General features: G+C 41.2%; 1 protein-coding gene across 1 annotated transcript in view; it reads right to left on the reverse strand.

The window, feature by feature from the left end:
• Positions 1 to 2,501, reverse strand: part of TGFBI (transforming growth factor beta induced) — a 52,836-nt gene extending 50,335 nt beyond the window's left edge. Inside the window, exon 1 of the mRNA XM_070739229.1 lies at positions 2,291 to 2,501. Coding sequence (XP_070595330.1) covers positions 2,291 to 2,412 — 122 coding nt within the window. The 5' untranslated portion in view covers positions 2,413 to 2,501. The remainder of the gene's footprint in view (positions 1 to 2,290) is intronic.
• Between the last annotated feature and the right edge of the window lie 10,594 nt (positions 2,502 to 13,095).

Genomic DNA, 13,095 nt, shown 5'->3' on the forward strand with positions numbered 1-13,095 from the left:
AATAGACCTCTGCCCTTTTCTAAGAGGTCTGTAAGGGGCGTGCATAAGTGCATCTTTGTGCCTAACTGTTCCTGTTTTAATGTCTTTTTATCTTTTCTATCTCTACTTTATACTTATATTATGTTAAACATACTACAATACAATACTATATTTGTATGACAAATAAATAAAATAAAATAAAATAAAATAAAATAAAATAAAATAAAATCATTTACCCTTCCTCTGGGGAGGAAGGAACAATGGTAATAGAGTAGTCAAGGAAGAAGGAGGGGAAAGAAAGTGTAGGAAGAAATGGCAAGTATGCTAGTGTAACACCAATAGGAAATACCCATCTCTTAGTTCCAGAAGCTACACTACAAATTTTGGCAGCCTTGTCTCTGAAGCAGAAGCCAAGATAGTAGTTATTTGGCTCCATTTCCTAAGATCTGTCCACGTCCCATGGCATCATTGTACACGGAAGGGACATAATTCTTCCTCTGGGCCTTCCAGATAGGAGCTCTGCAGGCATGATGCAGCCAATACACCCAGGTTATATGAATTGCAATCAAATAGTTCTTAAGGAGATCAGGTAGTTCTCTATTTATGGTAGAGAGATGAGTGCTTCCAAAAGCAAGTTAGCAATTGGAGAACAGACTGCAAATGCACAAGTTTCTCTCTCTCTCTCTCTCTCTCTCTCTCTCTCTCTCTCACACACACACACACACACACACACACACACACACAGAGAGAGAGAGAGAGACTCTTCTCAGTGGGATCAGTTTGTAGAGGGTTGCATGAAGTTATAGCAGAAAGACTTAAATTAATATAAGTGCTTTCCATTACTGCAAATATTCATTTGCTACCTCCTACCATCCTGCTACCATTTTTTTCTAGCAGGATAGTCGATCCATTTGACAAGTTCAGTTGGTGAATCTTTTCTCATCCCTACACCTATTATTGAACCATGCAACAACAAAAAAAGAGTTTGGGGGAAAATATTGAAATTCAATATTGACACTAGAACATCATCTCGGGGGATCCATGTTAGGGATCTGGCAGTGATCTCCCTTACTAACATTTTGAATATTTGCATTGGGAAGAATAGGAAAATGAATGTAGAAAACATCATCTTTATTCTTACTTATCCACGTGCATGCATTAGGAGATGAGTGAAGAGATTCTTTTGTCAGGACCAAACCGTTTGGCATATTTTAAACTAAGAAATCTGTTTTCATATAAATCAAAGATAGATGACCTTCTACACTTTTTTGAATTCCCGGCTTCATGAACCTTTGGCGCTAACCCACAGTCTTCAAGAAATATTTCAAGGACTTCAAGTTTTGACCAGGATGTCTGTCCCTGAGATAGGCTTTTGTGATTCTTAGTGCATAGATTTGAACAAAGATCCATTCATGACATCTAGGGGGAACAAAACCAGAGCTGTATTCTGAGAAAAGTTTTTAAAAGTGACAGGAATAGAAAAAGCCCTGGAATCACTGTGCTAAGCAACCTTTAATGCTAGACAAATCTTATTGACGGGTTGTGTTACTTAGAACATATCCAGGCTCAGATAGTGAGAGGTCCATGGGACAACATTTACTTTCCTACCGTTAAGCACTATGTCTCAAAATCAGCAAACTTTCAAGCCATACTGGACTTTCATTCTGGGCAGGATTAGCTCTTTGACTCATTTTTTCCCCTTTCTATTCACTTTGCCAGATTGGTTCAATAAAGGATATCATTTGGAATGATTTGGGGGCTTGTCTGTTGGGGAGGGGCAGCATTGGACAGTATTCTTTCCTCAGTAACCTTTGACTTTTATCTAAACAATTATCCCTATTGACCATTTGCTAACTTTTCCCTCATTGGGAAAGGAAGGAAGGAAGGAAGGAAGGAAGGAAGGAAGGAAGGAAGGAAGGAAGGAAGGAAGGAAGGAAGGAAGGAAGACTGTGGGGAGAGGGGAAGCGTTTTTGAACTACTGAAGGGTTTGGCTACTTGAACTGGAACAAGGCGATCGAGGCTGCCCGGTTTCCCCAAAAGCTTCCTCTTCCCTCTAGGAAATCAATGGCAACTAAACCTAGAAAAACACCCGGTCTCTCTCGCTCGGTCCCACAGAAACGCACCCGGGCTCGTGACCACCCGGTCCGTCCCATCCATTTCAAGAGAGCTGTCCCGGGCCTCTTTCCAAGTCCACCTCTCCACCCACCTACCCCGCAAAGAAAGCCAGAGCCACAGGTTGGACTGAATGGCTCGCCCCACGGGTCAGAGCACTCCCGGTCCCTCTGCTGTCTCCATTCCCCGGTTGTCTTACCCTTGATGCCTGCCCCGGATTTGGCTGTGCTGCAAGATCTGTTGGTAAGGGGCTCGGCTGGCCGCCCAGGCATTGGCGAGCCACAGAGAGAGCGCCAAGGAGAAAAGCAGTCCGGCGCGCATCGCGAAGGAGTCCCGAAGCTGAGAGATCCCGGCGAGTGAACCCTACAGACTCCCAGGCGAGCAACGGGGCAGCGCCGGACGGGGAAAAGGCAGGATTCGAGAAGGGAAAGAGCCGCCGTTAAATAAGAGCGTGAGCGAGGAGGCTGGACTGGCGGGGTGGGGTGGGGGCAGAGGCAGGCCCTATTTGGGCGGCTCGGGGCTGGACGGGGCGCGGCTGACTTCCCGACCCAACTGAGCAACCTTGCCCTCGAGGCAAAGCAAGGAGTGAAGAGGGGAGGCGGAGAAAGCGGGACTTTGCGCCTTCACCTGAAGCAAAGGGCTTGAAACTGAGCAGGGACTTGGGGAAACTAGGACGGGAAGACCGGAGGGAGGCGGGTCGGAGAAAGTCTGTACATGGACGCCGTGCACTTTGGGCCACTTATCTGGCAGGAGAGCGCATGTAACCGGGAGTTCAGCTGATGATTCTTGCCCCCCCCCCCCCGCCCTACATCAGGCATTAAAAGAACGTGAGTCTGCGACCCAAATGAGATGGTGACGGCAAAGGCTGGGGGTTGGGGGGGAAGCATACTGCTAATCCATAAGGAAGTCATTATTCCCATTTTAGGGAAGGGGAATGAAGGGCTCAATAGTGACTCATTCCTGGTTCATGAGATCATAATTCAATCCGGATCTTCCTAAATGGATCTTCTGCTGATTTTACTGTACATGCTGGTTCAGTGATGGCGAACCTTTTTTGGTTTGCATGCCAAAAGGGTGTGTGTGGTTGTGTTAGCATATGTGCACATACCCACATCCCTTCCCACACACACATACACACCTCTGTGCACACGTACAATCCCCCCCCCATCCCCATGCATGGGAACAGACCTCACTGAAGCCTGGGATGGTAAAAAAATGGGCAAACCAGAAATTCGGAAAACACACTTCTGGTTTGCCCATTGTGCTGTTTTTTTGCACTCTGGAAAGTTCAGGGAAGCCTCCTGAAGTCCAGAATACAAAAACAGCCCAAAAGACAAACGGGAAGTTCAGAAAATGCACTTCCAGTTTGCCAGTCGTGCTGTTTTTTACACACTGGAAGGTTCATGGAAGCTTCCTGAAGCCACAAAGTGCAAAAAACAGCCCAACAAGCAAACCGAAAGTGCGTTTTCTGAACTTGTGCTTTGCCCATTGAAGCGTCCGGAGGCCTAAACAGCCTTCCCCTAGGCCAAAAACCAGTGGATGCATTTGCACTGGAGCCAACATCGGGCAACGTCTCATGTGCTCTCTGATATGGCTCTGCATGCCACCTGTGGCATGCATGCCACATTCACCATCATGGTCCGAGTCAATGCCTTTGTTTATGACTCTACAGTTCCATGGAACTGTGAATGAGATTACACAACTGGTGAAAATAAAGAAGGCAATTGCTACAACAAAATGAAGCATATTCCTAAAACCATTATGCTTTAAACTGCAACTCAAACAGAGTAACCACTAGGGCAAAGTTGGGACAGCTAGATGATAAGAGAATGAAAAACAATATTAAAGGAATATAAGGAGAAAGAAGGTAATGAATGAAAACACTGCAGGCACCTTCAAAGTGGAAAGAGTTTCCATTTGTGTAAATTGAGTTCAGCTCCTGGTGACTTCATTGATTTTTTTTAAAAAAAAAATATTTAGTTTGCTCATCATGTATTAGATAACAGGTATAAATATGGACATGACCAAAGAATGAGTACAAATAAATGGGGACAGTAGAACAGGGACAGTAGGCACGCTGGTGCACTTATTCATGCTCCCTTTATGGACCTCTTAGGAATAGGGTGAGGTTCATGGTAAACAGTTGAAGGTTGAAGCTGTGAGGGCTTGAGGATGTAACAACGGAGTCAGGTAGAGCATTCAAGGCATTTGACTGCTATGTTGTTGAAGTTGTATTTTCTGCAATCGAGTTTGGAGCGGTTTACCTTGAGTTTGTATCAATTGTTTGCCCATGTATTGAGGTTGAAGCTGAAGTAGTCATTGATAGGTAGGATGTTGTAACAGACAATATGCCCATGTTGTCTTATTGGCAACAATATGGTAGCAGTTTGCCATGAAGTTCTTCTGGTTGACATCTGTTACATATTATAACTGGTGCACCAGTTGTGACCCTATTTGGACCAGGAGTCACTGCTCACAGTCACTCATGCCCTCATCACCTCGAGGCTCGACTACTGTAACACTCTCTACATGGGGCTACCTTTGAAAAGTGTTCGGAAACTTCAGATCGTGCAGAATGCAGCTGCGAGAGCAATCATGGGCTTTCCCAAATATGCTTATGTTACACCAACACTCCGCAGTCTCCATTGGTTGCCGATCAGTTTCCGGTCACAATTCAAAGTGTTGGTTATGACCTATAAAGCCCTTCATGGCAGCGGACCAGATTACCTCAGGGACCGCCTTCTGCTGCACGAATCCCAGTGACCAGTTAGGTCCCACAGAGTTGGTCTTCCCGTCAACCAAATAATGTTGCTTGGCAGGACCCAGGGGAAGAGCCTTCTCTGTGGTGGCCCCGGCCCTCTGAAACCAACTCCCCCCAGAGATTAGAATTGCCCCCACCCTCCTTGCCTTTCGTAAGCTGCTTAAAACCCACCTCTGCCGCCAGGCATGGGGGAATTGAGATACACTTTCCCCCTAGGCCTTTACAATTTTATGCATGGTATGATTGGTATGATTGGTTTTTATATAATGGGTTTTTAATTGTTTTTAGTATTAGATTATTGTCATATACTGTTTTATTACTGTTGTTAGGCGCCCCGAGTCTGCGGAGAGGGGTGGCATACAAATCCAATAAATAAGTAAGTAAGTAAGTAAGTAAGTAAGTAAGTAAGTAAGTAAGTAAGTAAGTAAGTAAGTAAGTAAGTAAGTAAATAAATAAATGTATTACCATATGCATAAAATAACATGTCTTTGCTGTAAAAGTTCATGTATCGCACCTGAATAGGCCTGAACTGATAGTGACTGCAATATGTGTGAACTACTCAAAGTGTGGCAAAGATCAATCTATTGAGGAACATCTGGGGAAAAGATTAATTTCCTATTATCCAATGTTAGGAAAGGAACTGAAAATAAAGCCCTTTGGACCAACTTTTCAAAAAGTTTCTGAAAGGGGGTAGAAGAGAGGACCATTCACCTCCCTCTCTTCCTTCAGGAGAAACCCCTGACTGGAATTCAATTCAGAAACTCCAGGGCAAGGCCATGAATATTGTCCCACAGTCCCTGTATCTAAATGACTTTAACATGAATTTAAAAAGAAAAACAGCTGCAATTCAGATTAAGATAGACATGGGGTAAAAGTACAGTTTAGTCATTATTCTGGATGATAACACAAAACCTCAACAAGGACTGAAATTCATAGGACTGCAAATGTCTAATCCTATAAATTGACCAGTTTGTTTGTTTGTTTTGTTTAAAAAACAATTAAAACCGCAAAGGATCTTATGGCATTTAAAGACTGATATTTATTATTTCATGGGTATATGAAATAACTTGTTAGTCTTTAAGGTGCAATAAGATTCTTATTTATGCTACAAGATATTTTTTTTAAAAAAAATCTTTTTGTTCTGTTAAATAATAATTGTTAAAATGATTTGCAGAAATATACCTTGTTCAATGTTTTATGTCTAGAAATGTACTGGAAATATTGACTATAACACATTGACACACAAAAATGCTTTTATACTTATTTTCAAACTAAGCAGCCAAGAAATGACAGCTGCTGTACTATAAACCAGAAAATTAATTTATCCCAAAGGTATCACAGAACCTAACAGAAGGAGCCTTTAGCTTGACAGAGATGTGAATTTGTAAAATGTAACCACAGGCTTTTCGTGCATAACTCATTTTTCCTGATGATGAAATAATTATAGTTCACAGTATTCTTGAAAACTTTACCTACAGAGAACTCACTGCAACCAGTAAATACTATAGCAAAGGGCTTGTAAACAGATAAACGTCCTTCTTGTGAAAAGTGAACCTTTCATCTGTAACTTGAGGAGACTCAGGTTCTTTGGTAGATTTTTATGAAACAAGAACCATTACATCAACCTATGTCTAGACAATATAACATAACTTACAGACTGGCTGAGTTGTTTGCTTATTTAAATATAATATTTCCCCAGGTTCTGAAATGGGGATTTATCATTATTCTAGGGCAATCCCACTCTATTCAGATTAATAAATGTCCATGCTAATCAACCGGTAGGATAAACTAGATTACCTAATGATTAATTTCATCTCAAAATCATCACTTTTTTAGGGTGTATTCTCAAAAATGAAAAAATAAATTCAAATTCCTTGTGTAAGACAAATTGTGTTTGCAATCTCACTTGATCAATAAAAACTAAAGACTCAAGAATAAACAGAAAAAAAATTAACTACAGATAATGTTCATATAGACTCAGTGAGAAAGTAAGTATGCCTATTCATTCATTAATCCACAACATTATTAATTTAATTAAAAACTTTTTAAAATGCTTTTGGTTTCATGCTCATTTTTAAAGTCTGTTTTTATGTTGTCAAATGTTGCTATCTTTATCTTCTGAGTAGAGGATATACTTACACATACACATATATATGTATATATATGTACAGTGGTACCTCTACTTACGAACTTAATTCGTTCTGTGACTAGGTTCTTAAGTAGAAAAGTTTGTAAATAGAAGCAATTTTTCCCATAGGAATCAATGTAAAAACAAATAATGCGTGCAAATTAAGCGTCAACGAAAGGCTCCTCTGGCAGCCCAGAAAAGCCCGAGATGGCCCAGATTAAAGGGGGAATGGCAGGAAACTGGCCGGGCCTTCACGCCACTCTCAAATTTCCTGGGAAATTTGGGTTCTTAAAATGGTTCTTAAGAAGAGGCAAAAAAATCTTGAACACCTGGTTCTCATCTAGAAAAGTTCTTAAGTACAGGCATTCTTAAGTAGAGGTACCACTATATATGATTAATTTTATTCCATTTGCAATCCTATAAAGAATACAGTCAGATAGGAAACATCATTCTGTAGTTTTATGATTTAGAAAGATGCCTTTTTTATATAAAAAAAGTACAGTGAACAATCAAGCAACTGTTTTTAGTTTAGAATGTTTTGTATGGCAGTTTATCCTAAGAAAACATTTTCATTCTAGATAATCATAGTTTGTGAAAGACACGGACACACATATGCTACATAATAATGACTGACTGCACATATCTTACAGAAGTTTACACCCAAATGTGTAAGGCTCACTGCTTACATGTGGCTGGTCTGCCTTAGAGGCCTTTTAGCAAATTGCCATAGTAGATGCCTTAGACCAGTGTTTCCCAACCTTGGCAATTTGAAGATATCTGGACTTCAACTCCCAGAATTTCCCAGCCAGCATTCGCTGGCTGGGAAATTCTGGGAGTTGAAGTCCAAATATCTTCAAGTTGCTAAGGTTGGGAAACACTGCCTTAGATAACATTAAATGATCTGGCGAAAAAGTTAAGCAGAATTGGACTTGATTAGTACTTGGGTGGGAGACCACAAGGAAACCCCAGGATTGTAGGCTTGGCTGCAATCAGTTGAGAGGAAAGGGTGCATCATCTGCGATGACTCAGAACTTGTTTCTGACCAGATTACAGGTAGCCCTCAAATTTATGACCAGAATCGATTTCTGTTGCTAAATGACACATTTATTAAGTGAGTTTTTGTCCTATTTTATCACCTTTCTGGTCACACAAATGAATCACTGCAGCTGTTAACAACTAACAGGGTTGTTTTGTGAATCTGGCTTTCCCATGGACTTTGCTTGTCAGAAAGTCACAAAAGGTGGTCGGATGACCCAGTCGTATGAATTTTGATCATGGGGATGCTGCAATGGTCCTAAGCATGTAAAACAGTTCTCAGTCACTTCTTTTTCAGTGTCATTGTAATATCGAATGGTCACTAAATCAATTGTTTTATTTATTTTTATTTTATTTTATTTATTGTTAGAGTTGGAAGGGACCATGCGGGTCATCAAGTCCAACCCCCTGCCTAAGCAGGAACCCTATAGCATCCTAGCCAAATGGCAGTCCAATTTCCTCTTAAAAATGTTTGTTTGTTTATTTAGATTTAGATTTGTATGCCGCCCCTCTCCGCAGACTCGGGGCGGCTCACAACAAAGTGCAAAAAGACAATTTATAACAAATCTAAATTTCTACTAAAACATTTAAAACCCCATTTCTAAACACACATACATACACACATACCATTCATAAATTGTATATGCCCGGGGGAGATGTCTCAGTTCCCCCATGCCTGGCGACACAGGTGGGTCTTAAGGAGCTTGTGAAAGGCAAGGAGAGTAGGGGCAGTTCTAATCTCCGGGGGGAGTTGGTTCCAGAGGGTCGGGGCCGCCACAGAGAAGGCTCTTCCCCTGGGGCCCACCAACCGACATTGTTTAGTTGACGGGACCCGGAGAAGGCCCACTCTGTGGGACCTAATTGGTCGCTGGGATTCGTGCGGCAGCAGGCAGTCTCGGAGATATTCTGGTCCAGTGCCATGAAGGGCTTTAAAGGTCATAACCAACACTTTGAATTGTGACCGGAAGTTGATCGGCAGCCAATGCAGACTGCGGAGTGTTGGTAAAACATGGGCATACCTAGGTAGGCCCATGACTGCTCTCGCAGCTGCATTCTGCACGATCTGAAGTTTCCGAACACTTTTCAAAGGTAGCCCCATGTAGAAAGCATTACAGTAGTCGAACCTTGAGGTGATGGGGGCATGAGTGACTGTGAGTAGCGAGTCCCGATCCAGATAGGGCCGCAACTGGTGCACCAGGCGAACCTGGGCAAACGCCCCCCTCGCCACAGCTGAAAGATGGTTCTCTAATGTGAGCTGTGGATCGAGGAGGATGCCCAAGTTGCGGACCCTCTCCGAGGGGGTCAATAATTCCCCCCCCCCCCCCAGAGTATTGGAGTTCACAACGTCCGCTGATAGGTTGTTCCACTGGTTGATCATTCTGACTGTCAGGAAGTTCTTCCTTATTTCCAGGTTGAGTCTCTCCTTGGTCAGCTTCCAGCCGTTGTTCCTTGTCCAGCTCTCCGGTGCCCTGAAGAATAAAGTGATCCCCTCCTCTCTTGTTGTAAGTTGAGGACTGCTTGCATTCAGAATCTGTTAAATAGCTCTGTTTTATTAACCACATTATACTATAGAAAACACATTGTAGCTGACAGGCGGAGGTTGCTACTTACCACGGCTACTGGAATGATCTGCGCACAGCTCCATGTTGCCGGCGTGTGCATGTCCATGTGCCCCAGCAAGATTTTGCTTCTGCGCATGTGCAGGAAGCAAAATCTTGTGAGAGGACGGGCAAGAGAGATTTTGGCAATTTTTTTCTTCCATGCATGCGCAGAAGCAAAAAAAATGCCAACATTTCATGCACATGCATGTCCCCTTGTGAAATCTTACTTCCAGTGCATGCGCAGAAGCAAAATCTCACTGGGGCGTATGTGCGCACATGCTGGCGATGCAGAGCTGCCTGTGCAGCTCCATTTTTGCTACTGGTACACAGTGTGGCCCCTACCAGCTAGCAACTCAATACTGGTAACTGACCCATTATACTAGAAGTAGGACGCACCCATGCAAGGGCGAGCAACATTGTCTTCATGCAGATGCTGGTGCTTGAAGGACTTTCCAGGGTCTCCTCGTTGTCCATCTTCCAAGATATGGAAACCAGGATGCCCAGCAGCTGTTTACGAAAAGAGGGAATACTATTTTGATAGGCTTCTGTGAAGAGCCTATTAAAATCAGACGATATTGAAGTATATTTTAGTATGTTTACGTTATTATTCTTTGCAATGTTACTAAGAATCATGGGTAGATCAAACAAACTGTATGACATTATTAAAAACTGATCGGAGCAGGTAATGGTTAGGAAATGTATTTGGGAATATATTGGTTCAGAATTCTTTTTTTTCCAGCATTTTAAAAAGTTGATTGACAAAGAGTCTGCAACAAGGAAATTAGACAATAGAGTGGGGATTATACTACCTTCAGTGGTGAAATCCAATATTTTTTTTATTACCGGTTCTGTGGGCGTGGCTTGGTGGGTGTGTTGTGGCTTGGTGGGCATGGCAGGGGAAGGATACTGCAAAATCCCCACCCCCACCCCACTCTGGGGCCAGCTAGAGGTGGTCTTTGCCAGTTCTATGAACTATTCAAAATTTCTGCTACCGGTTCTCCGAACTACAAAATTTCCGCTACGGATTCTTCAGAACCTGTCAGAACCTGCTGGATTTCACCACTGATTACCATCATTTTAGGGGGGCACATGGACAGGAGGTATTGCTATGAATTCTGCCCCAGTTATGGGGAAAGAGTCCATCTCAACCTTTAGCTTCCACATTTAATATATCAGTTATGGAAGAATTTGCTGAGTTCCGAATAACTTTCATTCCTGATGTGTCGATGATGTAAGTCTTTTCAACCTCACTGTTTGAGTTTGGGGAGCCAAATGGCTCTTTATTTATTTAATTTACATTTGGGAAGCTGAAACTAATAGAGTTCTTTCCTTGTCTCCATTACATCATGATTTTAGATTTTTCTAAGGCTAGTCCAGGCGCAGAGAATGGAAAAATGGCAGGTAGCCATCGCTTTCCCTTCACCCTTGGGCCTTATGGGGAGAACACTTAAGCTGGCCAAGGAACCTAGCCTATATATGTCACACATGCATACTTTTATGAAATACATATGGTTTACTTTAACTGGAGTGATTTTATAGATTACAGTTAAGCAGATAATGGGGAAAAGACGCTGTTTATAGAAAAAAGAAATAAAGAAAGAGCCAGTTCAGGAGGTTTGTAAACATTTCTTGATACAGAATTTTAAGATAAAAGAACATTTGATCCGCTCCTTTGCAGCCCACTTAAATAAGCGATGTTTTAATAAATCAGGTTACATTTGGTATAATTTGCACATGAAGAAAGTTTAGCTGTCAAGCCAGTTTATCTTCAAGTCAGCAGTAAGTGATGTTTATAAAACTTTTTTGCCGCATGTTTTCAGTGTCTACACATCGTTGTTATGGTACCTGCAGGCTAAATAGCAAGTGAACTTGTCATTGGTGGTAATTGGTTAGCAAGCAAGCAAACCAACCCAAGAAAATGAAGTTCAAGGAGCTGCAATTTGCACTGAACCACAGTAGTGGGGAAACTCCTTTAGCTCTTTCTCCTTTCTGCTTGAATTAAAATGACAGAAGTGGATTCTTGTCTTTTGAATCTGGAAAAGAAAGTGACAAGAGCCTATTATTATTATTATTATTATTATTGTTGCTATTATTATTATTATTAGTAGTAGTAGTAGTAGTAGTAGTAGTAGCAGTAGCAGTAGCATTAGTATTAGTATTAGTATCATCAACAATACAACACAGCAAACAAGATCACTATGCTGGATTATTATTATTTTTGCTGTTATTATTATTATTTCTATGAAGAAAAGTCAGGACATATTCTTCAGTGGAAATGCTCATGTTATACATTTCTGAAATTGTGGATTTCTTTGTTTGAAACAGGTAGGAACCAATTTCAGAAAATGGATGAAGGGGCAGCTAACATAATTTGGAAACAGGACAACATATCACATTATACTATGCCTGAGGATAAACAAATGCTGTAACTTAATTTGCTGCAACCTTTCGGATGAAAAACTCTTATCCTCAAAAAAGCCTGTTAACCCTCCCATCTCTAGCATAACCAGCTTGAAAAGACTACCTCATTTTACCTCACTGTAGGATCTGCCATGTCTGAGGGACAAAGTTTAATAAACTTATTTCTGTGATTTTTTTTTCTGCTGTAAGTTTCTGCCCCATATAATTAGAACTAAGTGCAGTTGAAATCAAATGCATTTTAAATAGAGATAATGTGAAATGGATTATAATTTTGAGGCCATTTCTTTGAGAAACAATTCCAATTGAAAAGAATATTGTTTGAAAAATCTGCTACTTTTCACAGAATAATAGTAAACCTAAATCCCTATACAAATCAGCCAAGCCGCTGTCTCCATAGTATAACTTTGGGATATCAATGTATTGGCTAAATGTAAACAACAGTATCCAAGATCTATTTATAATTAGATCATCATTTAAGGAAAAAAACCAGAAATAATGATTGCAGGCTTGTTCTGTTAAAGCAAGACAAATTTAGGAGTCTTCCTACAGCGTTCCCTCGATTTTTGCGGGTTTGAACTTCGCGAAAAGTCTATACCACGGTTTTTCAAAAATATTAATTAAAAAATACTTTGCAGGTTTTTTTCCCCATAGCAAGGTTTTCCCCACCCGATGACGTCATACGTCATTGCCAAACTTTCATCCACCTTTAATAAATATTTTTTTAATAAACTTTAATAAATAAACATGGTGAATAATAATCTAAATGGTTGCTAAGGGAATGGGAAATTGCAATTTAGCGGTTTAAAGTGTTAAGGGAAGGCTTGTGATACTGTTTATAGCCAAAAATAGTGTATTTACTTCCGCATTTCTACTTCGCGGAAATTTGACTTTTGCAGGAGGTCTTGGAATGCATCCCACGCGAAACGTGAGGGAACACTGCATTCGCTTTTATTCATCTGTACAATTAAGCAAGAAAAGCCAACTGTGTAAGTACAGACTAGGTGAAAGTTGGTTTAACACCAATAATTGAGGTATTTTGGAGTCCTAGTGGACAATCA

The sequence above is a fragment of the Erythrolamprus reginae genome, chromosome 2 (genome assembly GCF_031021105.1).
Source record: "Erythrolamprus reginae isolate rEryReg1 chromosome 2, rEryReg1.hap1, whole genome shotgun sequence".
NCBI lineage: Eukaryota > Metazoa > Chordata > Lepidosauria > Squamata > Dipsadidae > Erythrolamprus > Erythrolamprus reginae.